The 22,361-nt window shown below is 53.9% G+C and overlaps 2 protein-coding genes across 2 annotated transcripts in view; both read left to right on the forward strand.

The window, feature by feature from the left end:
• The window catches only part of LOC115409072 (class I histocompatibility antigen, F10 alpha chain-like), a 324,040-nt gene extending 306,277 nt beyond the window's left edge, over positions 1-17,763 (forward strand). The window contains exons 3-7 of the mRNA XM_030120063.1: positions 8,218-8,496; positions 8,695-9,009; positions 16,712-16,813; positions 16,943-16,960; positions 17,209-17,763. Of these exons, the coding sequence (XP_029975923.1) occupies positions 8,218-8,496; positions 8,695-9,009; positions 16,712-16,813; positions 16,943-16,960; positions 17,209-17,276 (782 nt within the window). The 3' untranslated portion in view covers positions 17,277-17,763. The remainder of the gene's footprint in view (positions 1-8,217; positions 8,497-8,694; positions 9,010-16,711; positions 16,814-16,942; positions 16,961-17,208) is intronic.
• LOC115409071 (class I histocompatibility antigen, F10 alpha chain-like) overlaps positions 1-22,361 on the forward strand; it is a 118,061-nt gene that overhangs the window by 80,910 nt on the left and 14,790 nt on the right. The gene's annotated exons all lie outside the window — the stretch shown is intronic.

Here is a 22,361-nt window from a genome sequence, read left to right on the forward strand (position 1 = left end):
AAGTAGTTCAAACATCTGCTAGCTTGTAAAAAACTAGCTTAAACGTCTGCCAGCTTGTTTAAAAATTAGCTTGAACATTTGATATCTTGTTAAATACTAGCGTAAGCATCTGCTAGCTTCTTAAAAAAAACTAGCTTCAACATCTGCTAGCTTTTAAAAAACTATCCTAAATATTTGCTAGCTTGTGAAAAACTAGTTTGAACGCCTGCTAGCTTATTTAAAAACTACCTTAAATATTTGCTAGCTTGTTAAAAACTATCTCAAACATCTGCTAGCTTGTAAAAAAAAACCCAGGTTAAACTTCTGCTAGCTTGTGAAAAGAACTAGCTTAAACGTCTGCTAGCTTGTTTAAAAAACTAGCTTAAACATCTGCAAGCGTGTTCAATAAGCTAAGTCAAACGTCAGCAAGCTAAAAACAGCTAGCTTAAACATCTGCTAGCTTGATTAAAAAAAGCGAGCTTTCACATCTGTTAGCATGTTTAATAGCTAGCTTAAAAATGTGCTTGCTTGTTAAAAAAACTAGCTTAAACATCTGCTAACATGTTAAATAACCTAGCCGAAATATTAGCTAGCTTGATTAAAAAAAGTTAGCTTGAACATCTATTAGCATGCTAAAAACTTGGCCATCTGCTAGCTTGTTAAGATCTAGCTTCAATGTCTGCTAGCTTGTTTTAAAACTAGCTTAAATGTTTGATAGCTTGATAAAAAAAAACTAGCTAAAACATCTACTAAAATCTACTTAAATCATCTATTATCTACTTAAATCTACTTAAATAAGCTAGCCTGAATGTCAGCAAGCTTGATAAAAAAAAATAAATAAATAAAAAAAAAAACTAGCTTTAACGTCTGCTAGTTTGTTAAGAAACTAGCTTCATCATTTGCTGGCATGTTAAAAAGTAGCTTAAACATCTGCGATCTTGTGAAAAAATTAGTTTAAATATCTGCTAGCTTGTTAAAAAAGTAGATCAAACATCTACTAGTTTGTTTCAAAACTAGCTTAAACGTGTGCAAGCTTGTTTATAAACTAGCTTTACTTTTGCTAGCATGTTAAAAACTAGCTCAAACGTTTGCTAGCTTGTTAAAAACTAGCTTTTACATTTGCTTGCATGTTAAAATCTAGCTTAAAGGAATACTCCGAAGATTTTGGACCCACGCCCTATCCCGATCATTTACACAGTGAGATAAGCTCATAAACACCTTTATTGTGTCTGTTTGTCCAGCCACAGGCTCCCAGCTGTTAGCATCGTAGTTAGCTTAGCTCAACTGCGGGAGGTGAAGCGGAAACAGAGTCAGACTGGCAAAAGTGGACAAAATACTCCTTCCAGTGGTCCAGGGGATGGCGTATTAGCACGTGAAGTAAATCCGAATGGTTATAAAACATTTTAAAAGACGTGTTTTCTTTTCAATCCGTTAAAATAATGTTTCAATACACACAGATCTGCACAAGCATAGTGCTCTGCGGAAGGATATACCGGAGCACAGCGGCTGAGTCGATGCTTCTACTGCTGTGCTCCGGTATATCCTTCAGAGCAATGCGCATGCGCAGGTCTGTGTGGATCAAAACGTTATATTAAGAGCTAGCTAAACATCTGCTAGCTAAACATCTGCTAGCATGTTAAAGAAGCTAGCTAAACATCTGCTAGCATGTTAAAGAAGCTAAATGAAATGTGACGACGACACATTCCAATCACATGAGAGCATTTTGAAGTCGGGCTCAGAGTGGAGGAAATCCAAAGTTCTACTTCAAAAGTGCTTAGCCCGCCTACGGGCTTCGCTATGGGGACCTCGTCCCTCGACCAATCACTGAGACAAAAAAGGAAGCTTGACGCATCAATCCAATGCGCGCGTTGGCGCATTGCCACGCCCCCCGCCGTATATAGCCTCAGGGGGCCTTCTGCAAATCCTTCTTCTTCCTCAGTACTTCATGAGACGAGAAGCTTTCTCTGGATCAAGACCACGGATCAAGAGATAGATTCACCGGCCCGCGACCAGTCGCCATCGGGTGTCGGGCTTTTCACCTGCTGCTCTTGCGGCACTCCGCTCTGCGAGGGAGATCATCACGAGCGCTGCTCTCTCTGCCTCGGCCGGCAGCATCACCGCCAGCGGTCCTCCTGTCCGGCCTGCCTCACGCTGTCACCAGAGGAGCTTCACTGGCGGACCGCCTTCGTGGGAGACACCTCTCCGGTTCCCGCCGGCGAGGACGACGCCGAAGACGCCATGGACGCCACCGCCCCTGCCGCCTACGCGTGGGGCGACGCCGTCAGCAGCATCAGCAGCGTTTTGGTGTTGCGGAGTTCCCGCCTCGATGACTCCACCTCCACCATTTCCCGCGCCAGCTGCCGTGAGCCCCCCCGAGAGCCTGTCGAGCACCTCCCGGGGCTCCTCACCTCCGCCACCGAGCGCATCGGCCTCGCGCTGCTACCGCAGCCTCTGGCGCCGGTTCAGCGGTATTTTGCACTTGGGCTAGCAACCCAGTCACGGACTTGGTCCCGGACTGTGGTGTTATGTCCCACCATGCCTTCATTCCAGGACAACGTGTGGAAGGATTGGTGCACGCCGCTCACCGCCAGAGGCGCGGTGAAAGGCTACCGCGAATATTCCTGTGTGGATGGCTGGCCGCTGGTCCCCGGAGTGCCTGCAATAGAGGACTCCGTGAGACTGTGCCTTCTCCCCAAGTCCTCCGCCTGGCCGGGCAGAAAACCCATGCTGCCGTCTGAGAGAGCCAGGCGCATGGCGACCTTCCTGGATCGTGGTTACGCCAGCGGCAATCAGATATTCGCCCGGGCTAACAACATGACCATCCTGCTGGGCTCTGTGGATAAGATCTGCCACGAGAGGTCCCAGCTCACTCCAGAAGATATTGAGGAAATCCAGAACGCGGCCGAGGTTCTCATGCGGATGTGCAGAGCCATCGCCATCAACGGAGGCTGCATCATGGCAAGCGCACAGATCGCCATGAGGCATCTGTGGCTTGGTCTGTGCTCACTCTCTGATCGTGACCAGTGGGGAATCCTGGGCCTCCCCCTGTCCACCTCCTTTCTCTTCGGGCCTGACATACAGGCCATCATCGAGCGCTTGGAGGCAGCTGCGCGCGGCTCTCAGCAGCTCGCTCCGCATCTGCAGCCTCGCCATGAGCCTCAGAAACGGCGGACCAGCACCAGCCCCCTGGAGTTCCCCGGTGTCTGGCCAGACTCGACTGTCTTCCCGCCGACCCTCCCGGGACGGCGACCAGCCGAAACGGGCCCACGCTTCCGAGTCCCGGAGCGCCCCGTCCGCTCGTCCAACTCCAGCAGTGAAATCTGTAAATAAAGGAAGTCGGGCACGTTACAACTATTTCAATGCAGCTGTCTCTTCTTTCCCCCGTTGTTTACACGATCGAAAAGTGTTAAAGTCGGCAGGGTCTCTCCACCTCTCGTTTCCCGCTCGGGATAAAGCGGCTGAGATCGGTGAGTTGAATGCGCACTCACGCGCTGGCTGCATGGCGGCCGCCCATACGGGATGCAGCAGCACATCGAGACCGCTGGCTTCCCCATTGTGCATGTCTCGGAAACGGAGCGCTGCTGAGGTCCTTCCAGCAACCCATAAACGCTCCGGAGAGCATAGCAAAGCGTCTCGGCAGTGGAGCTTCGCCGCCCCGGGTCTACGCCATCGGGCGCCCCGCTTTTGGCATTGTTCATCATGCTCCCAGCAACGTTTCCCCTCCAGCCTCCCCGCGATGCGCGGCGAGACGTCGTGGTGAAAGAGCCGTTCCGCTCCGGGTTATCGCCGTGAGGCGTCCCGTTATTCAGCGTTCCAGCCTCTGCTTCAGGACCACGGCCAGCGACCTGGAAGACTCCGGGCTTACGCGGCCTCTGCTGGAGCGTCTCAGCCACGGTTTCAGAACCACTGCCAGACAACCGGGAAACGCCGCGTTCTTGTGGCCTCTGCTCGGGTTGTCTCCAACAAAGAGCCGGCCCGCAGCCCCGGAGCGGCTGCCCGCGCTTGAGCACGGGACGCCGCCTCCACAGCCCTTTCGTAGGGGGCCTCCCGTCTCCCGAGGACGGGTGGGCCATTCCCCCAGGCCATAGTGCAACCACTCACACTCTGTTTTCTGACATGGCATGTTCAATTCAATTCAATTCAATTCAATTCAATTCAATTCAATTCAATTCAGTTCAATTCAATTCAATTCAATTCAATTCAATTCAATTCAATTCAATTCAATTCAATTTATTTTTGTATAGCCCAGTATCACAACAACAATTGCCTCAGAGGGCTTCAAGATGTTACATTGGTAGGTAAAAATAAAAACAGTGAATAAGCATAATGTTAATATGTCAAATTCACAGTAACGAGACAAAACGAAGCAACCACCACCTTAGACCCTCACATCTGGCAAGAAAAAATTCCAAAAACCCAGTGGGAAAAGAAGAAATCTGTGGGAGAACCACAGTATGGAGGGATCCCACTCCCAGGGACGGACAGCTTTAGTAACGCGAGCATGAAACAATAAGAAGTAAAGCTTAGGTTATGTTGGGACCGCTTTGTCCCCGGCTGTCCAGGACACTGAGAAACGGTTATGCCCTGCAGTTCGCCGGTCGCCCGCCTCTCTTCAACGGCATCCTTTGTACGCGGCCCTCATGCCCTGCGGGGGCAGCTGCTCTCGAAGTGGAAATAGCCTCGCACCTCATGGAGCTAAACGTGGAGGAGGCGCACTCGGGCTTCTATTCCCCCTACTTCTTGGTTCCCAAGAAGTCCGGGGGAGTGAAACCCATTTTGGACCTGCGGGTCCTCAATACTCACATAGCCACCAGGAGGTTCCACATGCTGACGGTCAAACACCTCCTGGAGTGCATCCGGCCCGGGGACTGGATGACGTCGGTTGACCTGACAGACGACTACTTCCATGTCCCATTCTGAGGAGGCACAGGCCTGTCCTCCGCTTCGCCGTGGGAGGCATGTGTTTTCAATACACCCGGCTCCCTTTCGGCTATTCTCTCGCTCCTCGCACATCACCAAGTGTGTCGAAGCAGGGTTGGAGCCCCTCCGTTGTTGCAGTTTTAGGATCCTCACCTACATCGACGACTGGCTCATATTGGCGTCTTCCCAGCAGGAGGCTGTGCTGCACACGACTCAGGTCCTGCACCACATCGAGCTCCTGGGGTTCATGGTGAACCGACACAAGAGAGCGCTCACCCCAGCTCAGCGGACAGCTTATCTGGGGTTGCAGCTGGACTCGCTATCCATGACGGCCCGCCTCTCCAAGGAGAGATGAACCTCCCTTCTCTCGGCCCTGAGGTCTGTGACGACCACACCCCTGGTCAGGGTCAGATTGATCAGAACCGTCCTGGGTTTGATGGCTGCTGCCCATCCGGTGGTTCGGTTGGGCCTCCTGCACATGCACAGGCTGCAACGGTGGTTCGCACGCCGCTGCTACGTGGGGGCGCGGGACGGTCGCAGAAGGCTCCCGATCCCACCCCACGCATGCCAGGATCTCATCTATTGAATGGATCCGGCTCTCCTGATGCAAGGAGTCCCCCTGGGCTGCGTGTCACATCGTGTCGAGGTGTTCACGGATGCGTCTCTCGCAGGATGGGGAGGCACCCGACACCACCACGCGGGGGGCAGTGCTTGGGATTCCACTCCCATTCACATCAATGTGCTGGAAATGACTACAGTGCAGAAGGTCCTGCTCCATTTCCAAGCCAGGCTGAAGGACAGCCATGTGCTCATCAGGTCGGACAACACCACGGTGGTCGCGTACCTGAACAGGCAGGGGGAGACTCGGTTTCCCCCCTTTCATTGCAAGGCGGCAGAGATCCTGTTGTGGGCGGAGCGGCACCTGTCCTCTCTGAGAGCGCGACACGTGCCCGGGGTTCTCAACGTCGGTGTGGACAGGATGTCCCGGGGAGGCCCACTCTATGACGAGTGGGGCCTGTCCCCATGGGTCGCAACCCAGCTCTGGTGCCGGTTCGGACGCCCAGTGGCAGACCTTTTCGCCAGTGCAGAGAACGCACAGTGCCCACTCTGGTTCTCGCTCAGGTCGTCAGACGGACCCCTTCTGGGGGTAGATGCCTTCGCACACAGGAGCTGGTCTCCGGGCCTCCTGTACACGTTCCCTTTGGCCCACCTCTTGACCCCGCTGCTGCGCAGGGTGAGGGTGCACAGTCTCCACGTGATCGTGGCGGCTCCAGACACCCCGAGTGCACGGTGGTTTCCGGACCTGATTCAGTTGGCGGTCGGGGACCCGTGGCCGATTCCCGACGGGCCTGAGGTGCTGCTGCAAGCAGGGGGCGCCCTTCGTTCCCGCCCCTTCCTGGGCGGGAGGGTCCTGGTTTGGAGGCTGAGTGAGTGAGGCTAGTGGAACTAGACCTCCCCCCAGCGGTGGTGTCCACCATCCAGAATGCCAGGGCCCCTTCCACTGTCAAGGCCTGCAGGTCTAGATTGCAGCTCTTCATTTCGTGGTGCTCGGAGAGGGGCTTGGACCCGGTCTCCTGCGCCATTGGTGAAGTTTTGGAGTTCCTCCAGGCCCTGCTGGACGGCGTCCGCGCTGCATCCACGCTTGCAGTGTTTGCATCGGCTATCGCGGCGGTTCATGGCGGCTTCAGTCGCTTTTCAGCGCTCAGCCATCCACTTGTGAAGCGGATTCTGCACGGGGTGTGTCGACTTCAGCCACCCCCCAGGCATGTGGTCTCCCCGTGGGACCTCCACATTGTGTTGAAGGGTCTTAAGGGACCCCTCTTCGAGCCTTTGGAGCAGGCGGAGGACCGCTTTCTCTCCTTTAAGGCCGCCATCTTGTTAGCGCTAGCATCCTCCAAGAGAGTTGGGGATCTCTGCGCTTTGTCAGTCCACTCATCCTGCATGGTGTTCAGCACAGATGGGGGACTCCTACATCTCTGGCCTAACCCGACCTTTCATCCCAAGGTGATCACTTCGGACTTCTGGTCACGAGTGATCAGGGTCAGGACCCTCACTCCATGCTTTGCTTGTCTGGGGATGACCCGCGGCTGGGGTTGTTGTTCCCGGTCAGGGCTCTGCGTCTTTATGTCCAGTGTACAGCTGGCTTTTGCACCACAGACCAGCTGTTTGTGAGGTATGGAGCCCGGGGGCGTGGGTCCCCGCTGACCTCTCAGCGTCTCGCCCACTCGTGGGGGGCGCTATTGCAGCTACCTACGAGGCACAAAATCTCTCGCCGCCGGCAGTGATTCGTGTTCATTCCACATGGTTTTTGGCGCAAACAGGGGTTCGGTCGCTTAACCGTTTTGGTCCTCTGGCCTGTCTTCGTGTCCCTGGGGGGCCGCGGACCAGGGCTTTCCCGCCTGTGGCTCGGCTGTGTGTGTGTCGCTGTGGCGATACTTGTTCACTTCGCGGGCTGCGCTTGGCGCATGGATGCCCGCCTCGTTCTTCGGGAGTTCTCCGATCGTTCTGGACGTACGGTTTGTCACTTGCGTCCTAAGCACCAATCCTGTCAGCATGCCAGCTGGGAGTACATTCATTCCTATGGCCTTCGCCTTGGTGAGTACCCTATAGCGAAGCCCATAGGCGGGCTAAGCACTTATGAAGTAGAATTAGTAGTTACTGGACGTAACTCCAGTTCTACGAATAAGTGCGTTCCCGCCTACCTGCTGGCCCAGCTGTCTGCTTCTTTACTTTTCGTCAGAAGAAGGATTTGCAGAAGGCCCCCTGAGCCTCGGCTTGGGGTGTGGCACTGCGCCATCTCTCGTGGGGGATTGGTGCGTCAAACTTCCTTTTTTGTCTCAGTGATTGGTCGAGGGACGAGGTCCCCATGGCGAAGCCCGTAGGCGGGCATGCACTTATTCATAGAACTGGAGTTACGTCCAGTAACTACTAATTTCTGTTGTTTCCTCACATCAATCTTCATCTCAGTTCAAGACTTTTCACTGTTTGTTGGACTCAACAAAGTGTCCAAACATTTGACTGCAGCCATTCAGTCATTACTTCATTGACTTTGTCTTCAATTCCACTCTGAACAAAATTGCTGAATGAATCCAAACCACTGATTGATGACGAAAAAGCTGCGACGCGTCAACATGGAGCTGAATTCAGAAGAAATCCATCAAGTGTTGAGAATCAGCCAGAAGTGAAGATTCCAGTCAGAGTCCTGATCACACACCAACACTCACTCACTGCGTGTGTGTGTGTGTGTGTGTGTGTGTGTGTGTGTGTGTGTGTGTGTGTGTGTGTGTGTGTGTGTGTGTGTGTGTTTCTCTCTCTCAGGTCTTCATATTGTCCAGTGGATGTATGGTTGTGAATGGGACGATGAAACTGATGAGGTGAATGGATTTGATCAATACGGTTTTGATGGAGAAGATTTCCTTGTTTATGACCTGAAGACAGAAACATGGATCGCTCCAGTTCAACAGGCTGTTCGCACCAAACACAAGTGGGACAATGACAAAGTAGAGATGACTCGATACAAGCACTACTACACCACAGAATGTCCTGATTGGCTAAAGAAGTATGTGGAGTTTGGTCGGAGCTCACTGATGAGAAAAGGTAAAATGTTTGGAGTTTGTCTCTCAGCTTCTCTTCTTTCATGCTGCTCTCAGCATCTCCTCTCCTCTCTCCATCTGGCCTTCCTTCATCCCTCTTTCCATGGCCCGTCTCTTCCTGGCTGCAGTGGCTGACATGAGAGAGAAAGAGTGTAGAGAAGAATCCAGTAAAGAGTGAGGTGTCTTCCTGCTTGTTCTCCAGATCTTCCCTCAGTGTCTCTCCTCCAGAAGACTCCCTCCTCTCCGCTCACCTGCCACGCTACAGGTTTCTACCCCGACAGAGCCGACTTGTTCTGGAAGAAAGACGAGGAGGAGCTCCATGAGGACGTGGTCAAAGGAGAGATCCTCCCCAACCATGACGGGAGCTTCCAGATGAGCGTTGATCTGGATCTTTCAGGGCTCAAAGATGAAGACTGGGGGAGGTACAGCTGTGTGTTTCATCTGGCTGGAGGACAGGAAGTCTCCAAGAGACTGGACAAACGGGACATCAGGACCAACTGGAAGACAAATGATGGAGGTCAGAGACTCTTCATTTCACTCTCATTCTCTCATTTGTCACTTCAGGAAATCAAGTCCAGCATTACAGAATAGACTTTATTAATCTCACAGTGGAGAAATGTACAGGTGTAAGAGGCTCGTAGAACACAGGAGGTGCAAAAAGTAAAGAAATAAAGAATAAGTAATAGAGCAAATCGTAGTCAGGATAATAATAGAAAACTAAAACAAGGAAGATGTAATTAGTAGTTACTGGATGTAACTCCAGTTCTACGAGTAAGTGCCTGCCCGCCTACGGGCTTCGCGAGTGGCACACCTCCAATCTCTGTCCAATCCACTGAGACCAAACAAGCTCGACGCACCAATCCCCCGCGCGCGATGGCGCAGCGCCACACCCCACACCGAGGGTAAATAACCTCGAATGGCGCTAAGCAAACCCTTCTTCTGACGTCAGCAAAAACAAGGGAAGCAGACAGCTGGGCCAGCAGGTAGGCGGGCACGCACTTACTCGTAGAACTGGAGTTACATCCAGTAACTACTAATTCTACTTCGTAAGTGCTTAGCCCGCCTATGGGCTTTGCAAGTGGTACTCACCAAGGCGACGGCCGTAGTTTGATGAATGTACTCCCAGCTGGCCTGCTGATGGGATTGGTGTGTAAGACAGAAGTAAACAAACCGTACGTCCAGAACGGCTGTAGAACTCCCAAAGGACGAGGCGGGCACCTAGCGACGAAGCGCGGTCCACGACGTACAAAGCATCACCACAGCGACACACACAACATGCCGGCCAGGAAACCACAGCGGCAGGCGGTGAAGGGGGGAACCCCTGGTCCACGATCCACACACGGGGAGCGGCAGCGAATCCATAAATGGCAAGCGGCAGAACTCCTGCTCCCACAACACCATCAACAACATCCGCAGACTGCGGCAGAGCCGAGCGGCAGGGGGGGAATCCCTGGTCCGCGACCCCACCCGGGGCACGGCAGCCGGGCAAGAAGGCCAGACACGGCAAGCGGTGAACACCTGTACCCGCTAAGCACCGTCACAGTAATAACATCCGTAGGCTGCGGCCAAGCCAGGCGGCAGGTGGAAAGCTCTGGTCCACAACCCCACCTGGGACGTGGCATGCCAGGCCAGAGGGACCAAACTCCTGTTCTCGCCAAAAACCGACATGGCCACAGAGTCAGTGCACATATCCAACAGATATGAATGCATGAAGGTGGATGCAGAGGCCCAGGAGGCAGCCTGGCAGATGTCACTCACCGTGACTCCTCTGCACAGGGCCGCAGAGGCAGCCACACATCGTGTGGAATAGGCACGAATCACTGCCGGTGGCGAGAGATTCTGTGCCTCATAGGCAGCTGCAATAGCGCCCCCACCCAGCAGGTGAGACGCTGAGAGATCAGCGGGGATCCACGCCCCCGGGCTTCAAAACTCACAAACAGCTGGTCTGTGGTGCTGTGCGCTGGACATAAAGACGCAGAGCCCTGACCGGGCACAGCAACCGCAGACGTGGGTCATCCCCAGACAAGCCAGACATGGAGTCAAGCGTCCTGATCCGGATCACTCGCGACCGGAATTCCGAAGTGATCACCTTAGGATGAAAAGCCGGGTTAGGCCAAAGGTGCACGAGTCCCCTATCTTGGCTGAACACCATGCAGGATGGGTGGACTGACAATGCGCAGAGATCCCCAACTCTCTTGGCGGATGCTAGCGCTAACAAGATGGCGGCCTTAAAGGAGAGAAATCGGTCCTCTGCCTGCTCCAAAGGCTCGAAAGGAGGTCCCTTAAGACCCTCCCATGGAGAGATCACATGCCTGGGGGGTGGACGCAGCCGACACACCCCGAGCAGAAACCGCTTCACAAGCGGGTGGCTGCGTGCAGAGAAGCAGCTGAAGCCGCCGTGGACCGCTGTGATGGCCGATGCAAACACCACCAGGGTGGATGCAGCGAGACCGCTGTCCAGCAGGGCCTGGAGGAACTCCAAAACTCCACCGGTGGCGCAGGAGACCGGGTCCAAGCCCCTCTCCGAGCACCACGACGTGAAGAGTTGCCACCAACACCAATAGGCCTTGACAGTAGAGGGGGCCCTGGCACTCTGGATAGTGGACACCACCGCTGGGGGGAGGTCTAGTTCCACTAGCCTCACCCGCTCAGCCTCCAAGCCAGGAGCCTCCCGCCCCTTCCTGGGCGGGAACGAAGGGTGCCCCCCGCCTGCTGCAGCACGTCAGGCCCGTCGGCAATCGGCCATGAGTCCCCGACGGCCAACTGAACCAGGTCCTTGAACCACTGCGCACTCGGGGTGTCCAGAGCCACCACGATCACGTGAAGATTGTGCAACCTCACCCTGCGCAGCAGCGGGGTGAAGAGGTGGGCCGGAGGGAATGCATACAGGAGGCCCGACGGCCAGCTCCTGTGTGCGAGGGCGTCTACCCCTAGAGGGGGGTCTGACGACCTGAGCGAGAACCAGAGTGGGCACTGTGCGTTCTCTGCACTGGCGAAAAGGTCTGCCACTGGGGGTCCGAACCTGCGCCAGAGTTGGCCTGCAACCCAGGCGGACAGGCCCCACTCGTCATAGAGTGGGCCTCCCCGGGACATTCTGTCTGCACCGACGTTGAGGACTACGGGCATGTGACGCACTCTGAGAGACGCGAGGTGCCGCTCCGCCCACAGGAGGATCACCGGCGCTATGTGATGAAGAGGGCGAGACCGGGTCCCCCCCTGCCTGTTTAGGTACGCGACCACCATAGTGTTGTCCGTCCTGGTGAGTGCATGGCTGTCCTTCAGCCTGGCTTGGAAATGGAGCAGGACTTTCTGCACTGCAGTCATTTCCAGCACATTGATGTGAGTGGGAGTCAAATCCCAAGCACCGCCTACCACGTGGTGGTCTAGGGTGCCTCCCCATCTCGCGAGAGACGCATCCGTGAAGACTTTGACGCGATGCGACATGCAGCCCAGGGGGACTCCCTGCATTGGGAGAGCAGGATCCATCCAATAAAGGAGAACTTCGCGTGCTTGGGGCGGGATGGGGAACCTTTTGCATCCGTCCCGTTTCCCCACGCAGCGGAGGTGTGCAAACCAGCGTTGCAGCCTGTGCATGTGTTGAAGGCCCAGCCGGACCACTGGGTGGGCCGCGGCCATCAAACCCAGGACGATTCTGATCAGTCGAACCCCGACCAGTGGTGCGGTCATTGCAGACCTCAGGGTTGAGAGAAGGGAGGTTCATCTCTCCTCGGAGAGGTGGGCCGTCATGGAGAGCGTATCCAGCTCCAACCCCAGATAAGCCGTGCTATGAGCTGGGGTGACCGCGCTCTTGTGTCGGTTCACCATGATCCCCAGGAGCTCGATGTGGTGCAGGACATGGGTCGTGTGCAGCACAGCCTCCTGATGAGAGGACGCCAGTATGAGTCAGTCGTCGATGTAGGTGAGGATCCTCAGACCACGACAACAGAGGGGCTCCAGCACGGCTTCAACACACTTGGTAAAGGTGCGAGGAGCGAGAGAATAGTCGAAGGGGAGCCAGTTGTATTGAAAATACCTGGTCCCCACGGCAAAGCGGAGGAAGGCTCTGTGCCTTCTGAGAATGGGATGTGGAAGTAGACGTCCGTCAGGTCGATCGAAGTCATCCAGTCCCTGGGTTGAATGCTCTCCAGGAGGTGATTGACCGTCAACATGTGGAACCTCCTGGTGGCTATGTGAGTGTTGAGGACCCTCAGGTCCAGAATGGGTCTTAAACCCCCACTTTTCTTGGGGACCAAGAAGTAGGGGGAATAAAAACCCGAATTCGCCTCTGTCGCGCTCAGCTCCGTGACCGCACCCCGGCGGAGGAGTGAGGCTACTTCCGCCTCGAGAGCGGCCGGCCCTGCAGGGAATGCGAGCCGCGTACGAAGGATGCCGTTGAAGAGAGGCAGACGACAGGCGAACTGCAGGGCATAACCGTTTCTCAGTGTCCTGGACAGCCAGGGAGAAAGCGGTCCCAACATAACACGCCACGTGTGAAACCGGCGCGTGAGTGGCTGTACCCCGGCCAGAGGGGACAGCCCACCCGTCCTCCCGGCCTCTGGAGACGGGGGGCCCCCAGCGAAAGGGCTGTGGAGGGGACGTCCCTTGAATGAGCGCGGATGGCCGCCGGGGGGCCGCGGATCGGCGCTTTGCTGGGACAACCCGAGCAGAGGCAGCGCGATCCCGGAGTTTCCTGGGTCGCTGGGCGTGGTGCTGAAGTCGGAGCCGTGACGCTCAATAGCAGGAGCCCGGGACGGCAGGGCTCCGCTGCTCCAAGGCTCCGCCGTGTCAACACACAGGGAAGCCGAGGGAGCGCTGCCGGGAGCAACACGAATAAGGCCGGGATCGGGACGCTCTACGATGGACAGCCGGGCCAGCGTGAGTCCGCCGCTCGGCGGAGAAACTCCGCTGGGAGTGGCATGAGTGGCGCCGGGGCTGGGGCGCTGCATGTCGTTAGCCCGGGGCATAACCGCATCGCCGCTCTGACGCCTCGTCATGCTAACACGAGCGGAGGCCGGCGGACAAACGCTGCTGAGAGCGCTATGGGTGCGGCCGGGTCCGGGATACCCCACGGCTGGGAGCCGGACCGGGACGGAGCCACTGCTCTGACGCTTCCTAATGCTCACTCGAGCCGAAGCTGGTGGAGAGTGCAGCCTGGAGCGTTTGCGGGGTGCTGGAAAGACATCAGCAGCGCACCGCTTGCGTGACGTTCACAGTGGGAAAGCTAGCGGCTCCAGCGCGCTGCTATGTCCCGCGTCCGCAGCCGCATTGCAGCCAGAGCGTGAAGGAAGCACCGGTGAAGAGGCGGTTCCATGCACATTCCGCTCACCATCCTCAGCCACCTTATCGCGGAGCGGGAGGAGGAAGGGAGAAGGGCTCAGCCCGGTTTTGTACTTTTGACCATGCTAACACAGGAGAGAGGAGGGACTGCTGCTCTTACGGGCCTGACGGCCTTTATTTGCATGTTTGCTGGCAGGTGCGGGTAGAGCGGTCCCATGTCTCGGGAGCGCGGGACCGTCTGGGCTGATCAGCGCCCCGGGAGGATTGGCGGGAAAGATCATCCAGTCTGTCCAGGCTCCGGGGTGCTCCAGGGGGCTGGACGCAGCTGGTCCGCGGAGCGACGGCGCTGCGGTGGCGGCTCATGGCAGGGCTGGAGGGGCGGGGCGAGCTGCTGCGAGCCTGGTGCTGCTGCCTCCAGGCGCTCGATGATCACCTGTATATCGGGCCCAAAAAGAGAAGAGGTGGACAGGGGGAGTCCCAGGACGCCCCGCTGGTCCCGCTCAGGCAAAGCGAGCTGTGCGTTGGCCATGACGCGGCCTCCACTGACGGCGATGGCTCTGCACATGCGCATCAGGACTTCGGCCGTATTTTGGACTTCCACGATGTCTTCGGGGGAAAGCTGGAACTTCTCGTGGCAGATCTTATCCACAGAGCCCAAGATTGTGTTATTGGCTTGGGTGAACGTTAGGTTGCCGCTAGCGTAGCCACGATCCAGAAAGCTCGCCATGCGCCTGTCCCTTTCCGACGGCAGCACAGGCTTTCCGCCGGGCCAGGTGGAGGATCGGGGGAGGAGGCACAGCCGAACGGAGTCCGCAATGGCAGGCACTCCGGAGACCGGAGGCCAGCCCTCCACACAAGAATACTCTCGATAGCCCTTCACCGTACCCTTGGCGGCAAGTGGCGTACCCCAGTCCCGCTGCACGTGAGCTTGAAAAGACTGCACGGTGGGACATAGCACCGCAGTCCGGGACCGAGCCCATGACCGGGTTGCCAGCCCGAGTGCGAAATCACGCCGCACCGGCTCCGGAGGCTGCAGCGGCAGCGCGAGGCCGGTGCACTCGGCAGCTGAAGTGAAGAGCCCCGCAAGGTGCTCCACAGGCTGGCGGGGGAGACGGGAGGCGGAGTCAAACCAAGTTGAACTCGTGACACCGACACGCTGCTGCGACTGCTGCTGACGCTGCCGCGGATCTCGGCCCAGTCGTAGGTGGTGGCGGCGGGGGCAGCAGTCTCCTTGGCGTCGTCCTCACAGGCAGGAGCCGGGGAGGTTGCGCCCATGAAGGCCGCTCGCCGCTGGCTCTCTTTGAGCGGCAGCACGAGGCAGTCCGGGCAGGAGGTTCGCTGGCGGTGATGCTGCCAGCCAAGGGAGAGGAAGCAGAGCTCGTGACAGTCCTGCACGATGAGTGGAATGCTGCAGGAGCGGCCATTCTACTTGATCCGGAGAAGAAAAGAGGCTTCCAAGTGTCATGGAGAGCTGAAAAAGAAGAAGGGTTTGCTTTAGCGCCATCCGAGGTTATGTACCCTCGGTGTGGGGCGTGGTGCTGCGCCATCGTGCGTGGGGGATTAGTGCGTCGAGCTTGTTTGGTCTCAGTGGATTGGACAGATATTGGAGGTGTGCCACTAGCGAAGCCCGTAGGCGGGCTAAGCACTTACGAAGTATAACTATGTACAACACAAATCTTAAAATAAAACAGTATCTATGATACATACAAATATATACAATACGTTTTCGTGCAGCAGAGTGAATGGATTCTAAAGCGTCAGTGATTTCTTCTGGGGGTTAAAGTGTCCATGGCTGCAGGATAATATCATGTCAGGGTTGTTGCTCATATTCTCCACAGTCGAGTTCTCCTGTCTGACAGTGGTGGGGATGAAGGACCTGCTCTGTCCTGCTCTGAGGGGGTCTCAGTCGGCCACTGGAGGCGCTGCTGAGCTCCTCTGCCGTCCAGTCAGTGGCTGAGAGCTGCTGTCCATGATGGATGTGAGCTCGGCCAGCATCCTCCTCTCAGCCACATCCTCCACAGAGCTGGTGTTGTCGGACCAGTCCAGTTTGTTGTTGAGGTGAACACCCAGGGACTGGAAACTTTCCACTGTCTCAATGTCCTCCTGGATGTTCACCAGTGGGTGTGGAAGTGTCCTCCTGAAGTCCATCACCATCTCCTTCGTCTCACTGATGTTCAAGAACAGGAGGTTGTTCTCACACCAGTCCACAGAGTCAGTGAGACAGTCAGTGTGGGTGTGGGGCAGGAGGGTCCAGTGAAGCTGGCTGTGGCCCAGCGAGGGGGAGGTGTCTCCTGGGTTGGAGACATGTGAAGGGGGGGTGAGGAGGAGGGCAGAGGGGGTGGGGGGAGAATCAAATCTGTTAAAGAAACAGTTTAATTCATCCGCCCAGCGCTGGTCTCCATCAGCTGTTCCTCTGGCACTCTGCCCAGATCCAGAGATGTTCTTCAGTCCTCTCCACACATCCTGAGTGTTGTTCGGCCAGCTGCTCCTCCAGCCTCCTGATCCTCCACTGGAGCTGAGAAGTTGACTTCAGTCCAGAACTTTCCCCTCATTTCCCAGAGATCCAAACCTCCAGAGTTCATCTGGATTGATTTCCACATGTGACTGAGGCCTGGATCCCATCTGTCAGTCTGTGAATGCAACGTCTTCTTCCTGCTTCCACTGTCCAAAAGCAGATGGGATGTGAGCCTCATGAGAGCAGCAGATCAGAATGTGGAGACGTTCCACTGACAGTGTCAATGCAGCCTCAATGCAGCCACAGTCATCTTGTCAGCAGTCTTTGCCACTCTCTGCAGGCAGCAGTGCTGATGCAGCTGATCAGGATGCTCTCCATGCTGCAGCTGGAGGAGCTGCTGAGGCTCTTTGGAGACGTCCCACACTTCTCACACTCTGACACCAAATGTCCAAACTCCTCAGAGAGCTGAGCAGCTGTTTCTCTGCAGGGTTTCCCACTGGAGCTGCTGCTGGAGGAGTTGTTGCTGCTCTGCTCCTCCTGACAGGCTGCATCATGGGACTCATCGTCTGCTTGAAGAAACCACCTCAAGGTAAAGTAGAAACTCTCCTTTCCTCATCAGGGTCATTGATGTGTGTGTGTTGAACCTGAAGGAGGGTTTGGAGTGGAAAAGAGTGGTCGTCATGGTAACCTCCTCCCTCTTTCTCCTGCTGTTTTTCAGGGTTCAGAGCCACTAACAGTGAGTACTTTCCTATTTCCTTTCATCAGGATGTTTCAGTGTTGTTTGATGTTCCTTTCTGTTGTTTCTGCCTTCAAACTGACTTCTTGCTTTGGAACATGTCTCATGTGTTTCATTGTTTTTAGGAGGTTGTAGATTGTGTCTCTGTGGTGTCCAAGTTTCTTCCTTTGGATGTTCCTCTTCAGTGATTTCTCCTCTTCCTTTCAGACACAAATGACTGAGAACAAGTTTTGCTCTTTGTTTTCCAGCCTTTGAAACTTCCTCTTCATCAGGAGAAGATCCAGCCGAGAAGAAGATGTTAAAAACCTCTTCGTGAAAGGAAGAGTCCAGAGAGGCTCCAGTCATTGAGTCTGATGGAGCAAGAGCCAAAAGAAATGATGGAGAAGTTGCTGATTGCTCCACTCTGAGCTGCTCTCCAGGACGGGGCTCCTTCCTCCCTGTGGATTGACTTTGCTTTGGTGGAATCTTGCTGCAGCTTGTGGCTCTTTGAGTGTGTTTGGATCAGATGTTTTGTAGGAGGAGGCTCCTGCAGCAGTTCTCACACTGGCCCGGTTTACATGGCTGTTTTTTGCAATCCATTTGAAAACAATTGTGTTAACTACATTTGTGTACATGACGGCATACAAAACGATCCACGATCAGTCCTGGTTTACCAGGACCCCTGATGAAACAGATTATACGGCGTCCTGTGATATGGGGACAAAGTCTCTCACAGAACTTTGAGGTCTTTAGCTCTGCAGCAGCAGTCCTCAGCCCCAGCAGTGTCTTTATCTGCTGGATATCTGCTCAAATAATGTCTCAACATCTCCATGATACGCTGCTCAACGAGCGAGCGCTCCCCCATCCGGAGTCCCGCCCCGCCAAGCGGCACGTCCCGGTGTAAAGCTCCACAGCTCTGCTCCGCCTGCTGATGTTTCTAATTAACTGGTGTTCGTGTTAACTTTTGGCCAGCAGACGTTGAAATACTGACTGAAACTTGTATTCATTCTAGTGAACGTCGGTTATCTACAGTTACAGTAAATTAATAAGTTTAGAGTCTTTGTGAGTCTTATTTTAACATCTGCTGTTACCAGCATGAGTTTACAGACATTCACCACTCTTGAGCAAGGGAACCTCTCTGAATGTGATCTTCTTGCTTCCTGACTCCCTTCATGGCCCTGATGTTCCTGATGTGTGTTCTACACTGTTTAGTTGAACTGTTTTCTAATGTGTGTGTTTTTCTTCATGTCTGCTCCTCAGCTGTGGTCAGTCTGTTCTTCCTCCTCATTGACAGCTTGTATTTTATATGAAGTTCCAATAAAAGATCAAACCCAGCATCTCTTCTGGAATCCAGAGTGTGGACACATTCTGCTCTGTTCCTCTGAAGGGGATCAGAGGAGGACAGCAGTGACAAAACATTTGGCTTCATGACATTTTTTTAATAACATTCAACAATTTATTGAGGCGATTTGATAAAAAGCTGCAGAGAAACACATGGAGCGTTCACCAACAGTCCCTTTCTCAGCTCCTTTTCCTGCTGCTGCTCCCCGTCTGTCATTGAACAAAGTTTGACAGAATAATTCCAGCTGAACTGAAGAACTGAAGGTTTCCTGCTTCAGCAATGAGCTCAGTGAAATAACTTCCTCCAGTGCTGCTCACACTGCTCCCTGCCAGACTGCTGTGCTGGAGCTCACACTCTGCTGCTGGCTGAGCAGGGACAGGAGAATCTGACATTTCAAATCTATCAATCCGTTCAGTCAAAGCAAACAGCTGCAGCTGCTCCACATGGAAGAAATGTAAAAACTACAGTGTGACTGACAGACACAGCAGCTGGAAACAGAACCCAGCCAGGAAGATCAGCTGTTCAGAGGGCCCAGTCCACACTGCTCACTCCCTGGTAGTGAGGAAAACAACATGTTGATGTGGTTTCTAGAGAAGTTCACCAAACAGAAACAGCTCTCTGATGACGATCGGGGCCAAAAGTCCAGCGGTGTCGGCGATCCTCCCTCACTGAGGGCTTCACTTCGTATGGCTGAGCGTGGGCTTTTCCTGGAGGAGCATCAGCTGGTCCACATGTTCAGGAAGAAGCAGACTGCTGTGCTGCTCCTGCTGTCTGTCACCAGCTGAGCTCAGCTCTCCTCTGATGGACACTTGTTGCAGGGATGGACAGCAGCTGGAGGCCAGTTTGGAAAGCAGTGGAAGATCCAGCTGTTCTTTCCTCCACTGCAACACATCAGCATCCAGAGGAGAGAACCCCCCCTGGACTTTACTGTTTGCTGCTCAGCTCTGTCCCTCATGCTCTTCTCTGGAGCTCCTGGAGTGAGGAACCCTCCAGACATCTGGTCCAGGGGGGGCTTCTTTTAGGGGCTTCTGGGAGGAGAGAAGAGGAAGAAGATGAAACACTGGAGAAGATTTCTACAGTCATGTTGTGGCTCCAGCTGCCTTTTCATCACTTCCATGACTTGGTGCAGCACAGGGGACACACACACTCCACAGCGCTCCGTTTACAAGCTTTATTCCTTTATTACAACAACGTCTCAGAACCAAGTCTGGCACAAAGCGGCCAGCAGCTGTGAGCTGACCCCGTCACTCCCACAGCCACACTGACAACACACTCATGACGGAGCCGCTCATTCACACGCCTGACTCTCACACACCAACAGCACACACACTTGTGTATGTGTGTGTGTGTCCCTATATGAAACTCCTGCATTGTGGTCTTGATCAAATCTTCCAGAACTCAAAGCCTCTTTGTTCTTCTTCAGCAGTGAGGCTTGGAAGAAGACGAGAGCCAGACCGTCCTTTAGAGGAGCTCCAAAAGGTCATGACCCCTCTGAGGCCCAGCTGAGACATGAAGCCTGCTGTGACCTTTGACCTCTGTGGCTCTCATTTGACCTCTACAGCAGATACAGACCGGAAACTTGAACTGTGAGGTTTCTGGAAGCTATAAAATCAGAATCAGGTGGAATTATTCCATAAGCTCCTCCCACACAGGAAGTAGCTTCAGGAAGGAGGCGGGGCTTCCAGATTCTCTGTGTGAGTTTGAGCCAGAGGAGGGAAGAGGCGGCAACGTCCAGTTAAGACCATCAGTAGGGCAGGTAGGTGACGTGTGATGTGGTAAGTGACGCACTTCCTGTGAGACGGCAGATTCAAACTAAGCGCGCTGACAGATTCATTTGTTTACTGAATTTCACTAACTCGGCTCTAAAAAGTCGTAGAAGTAGAGAAATTAGTGTGTTTTAGGTTCACCCTGGAGCACAGTGAAGAGGATTCGACCAGCCTGACAGAGTACATAGATCGCTGCTTCGACCGGATCGTCATGGGGAAGCCGAATCAAACATCCACCCCCTCTACTTCCTCGTCTAAAGCCAAGAGACAGCGGGAGGAATCGTCTGGAGCTATTTCTCCACCTGCGAACGACTCGACGGACGTTCTTATCTCCATAGATAAGAAACTTTCCAGCCTCGATGCTCGCCTGAACCTGTTGGAAATCCTCCACAAGGAGTTCCAGGCTGTGCGCGAGTCGCTGGAATTCAGCCAGCAGCAGGTCGAGTCGCTGGCGGCGGAGAACGTCAGCCTCAGAGAGTCGGTGAAGACCCTCACGGAGGGGATGACCCGACTGTCAGAGGAAAACAAGAAGATTAAAGAAACGGTGATCGATCTCCAGGCCAGGAGCATGAGGGACAACTTAGTGTTCTCTGGAATCCCGGAGCAGACGGAGGAGGACCCCGAGGCGACGGTGAAAAGTTTCCTCAGAACGCAGCTGAAGCTCCCGGAGGAAGCGGTGAAAAACATCTCCTTCCACAGGATCCACCGCCTGGGAGGGAGAAGACCCGACGAGTCCAGACCCAGACCCATCGTGGCCAAGTTCGTCAACTTCAAACAGAAGGAGCAGGTGAAGAGCCAGGGCCGGCAGCTGAAGGGAACCCACTACGGCGTGAATGATCAATTCCCGAAGGAGATCCTGGATCGGCGCAGAGTTCTGTTCCCGATCAGGAAAAAATCCATCTCGGAGGGCTCCCGCGCCGTCATCGCCGTGGATAAATTATTCATCAACGGCCAGCTGTTCCGTGACCCAAACATCACTCCGTGGCTCTACTGATCTCAGGTGCTGCATTCTCACTATCCCATAATCACTCCGTAAATATTGATACATAAAACAGCCATAAATTAATTAATAGTAAGTCACTGCCCGTCTCCACTGCACTGCTCACCGTGGATGTGTTTTTTTAAGCATTTGTTTCTTTTTTCACTCTCACTTTTTTCTCTCTTCACCCTTTTTCACTCTCACCCTCTCACGCTTCACTGTAGCTGCACCCGTTACCATAGTAACCCGACACGCGGGGCGCACCGGGACATCGGCTTATTGACACACATCACTGTACAGGTTCACGCGCACTATAAGCATGTTGATAGACAGATTCAGAACGCACACTCAGCTGACATGCACGCGTGCACACCAGTAAACAACGGGCTCCATTCAGACACCAGGTTTAGTGAAATGCATGTAACACTCATAGCTGTCTAGTCATGAACACTCTTAATTTCGTTTCCTGGAATATCCGTGGGGCTGGTACAAGGGAAAAGAGATTAAAAATTACCCATCGGCTTCAGGAGTTGCAGGCAGACATTGTCTTATTACAGGAAACTCATCGAACAAACTCATCAGTAGATCTTCTCCGATCAACACAGTTTCCACACGTGTACTCAGCCTGTTACAATTCCAGGCAAAGAGGAGTAGCAACTCTTATCAGTAGAAGGTTAAACTTCTCTACTGACAGTTCAATCATAGATCCAGAAGGCAGATTTGTTATTATCACATTATCTATCCAGAATGTTAAATTCTGCATTGCTAACGTGTATGGACCTAATGTTGACGACCCCTCCTTCTTTCACTCCCTCTTCTCCTCACTGGATGATCACTCAGGTCACACATTGATTATAGGAGGGGATTTCAACATGGTTTCTGACCTACAATTGGACAGACTGAGTACCACAGGAAGTCAACGACTCTGGCAATCCTCAGAAACTGTGAAACAGTACATGAAGGATTTTGGTCTCTGCGATGCCTGGCGCTCTCACCACCCCACTGCAAGAGAATACACATTCTTCTCTTCAGTTCACCATTCCTACTCTAGATTAGATTATTTCTTAACTAGCAGCACACTGATGAATGACATCTCAGAAATCAAAATTCATCCCATCGTCATAAGTGATCATGCACCAGTTTCATTTACTCTCAGAAATAAGACGAATAAACCACCAACTAGAAACTGGAGATTTAATACATCATTACTTAAAGATCCAGAGTTTATTAGCTATCTAACGAGAGAATGGTCTATATATTTAGAAAATAATGACTTGCCAGATACTTCAGCATGTGTTCTTTGGGAGGCAGGGAAAGCAGTGATGAGGGGAAAAA

This window comes from Salarias fasciatus, chromosome 22, assembly GCF_902148845.1.
Source record: "Salarias fasciatus chromosome 22, fSalaFa1.1, whole genome shotgun sequence".
In the NCBI taxonomy this organism is placed as follows: Eukaryota; Metazoa; Chordata; class Actinopteri; order Blenniiformes; family Blenniidae; genus Salarias; species Salarias fasciatus.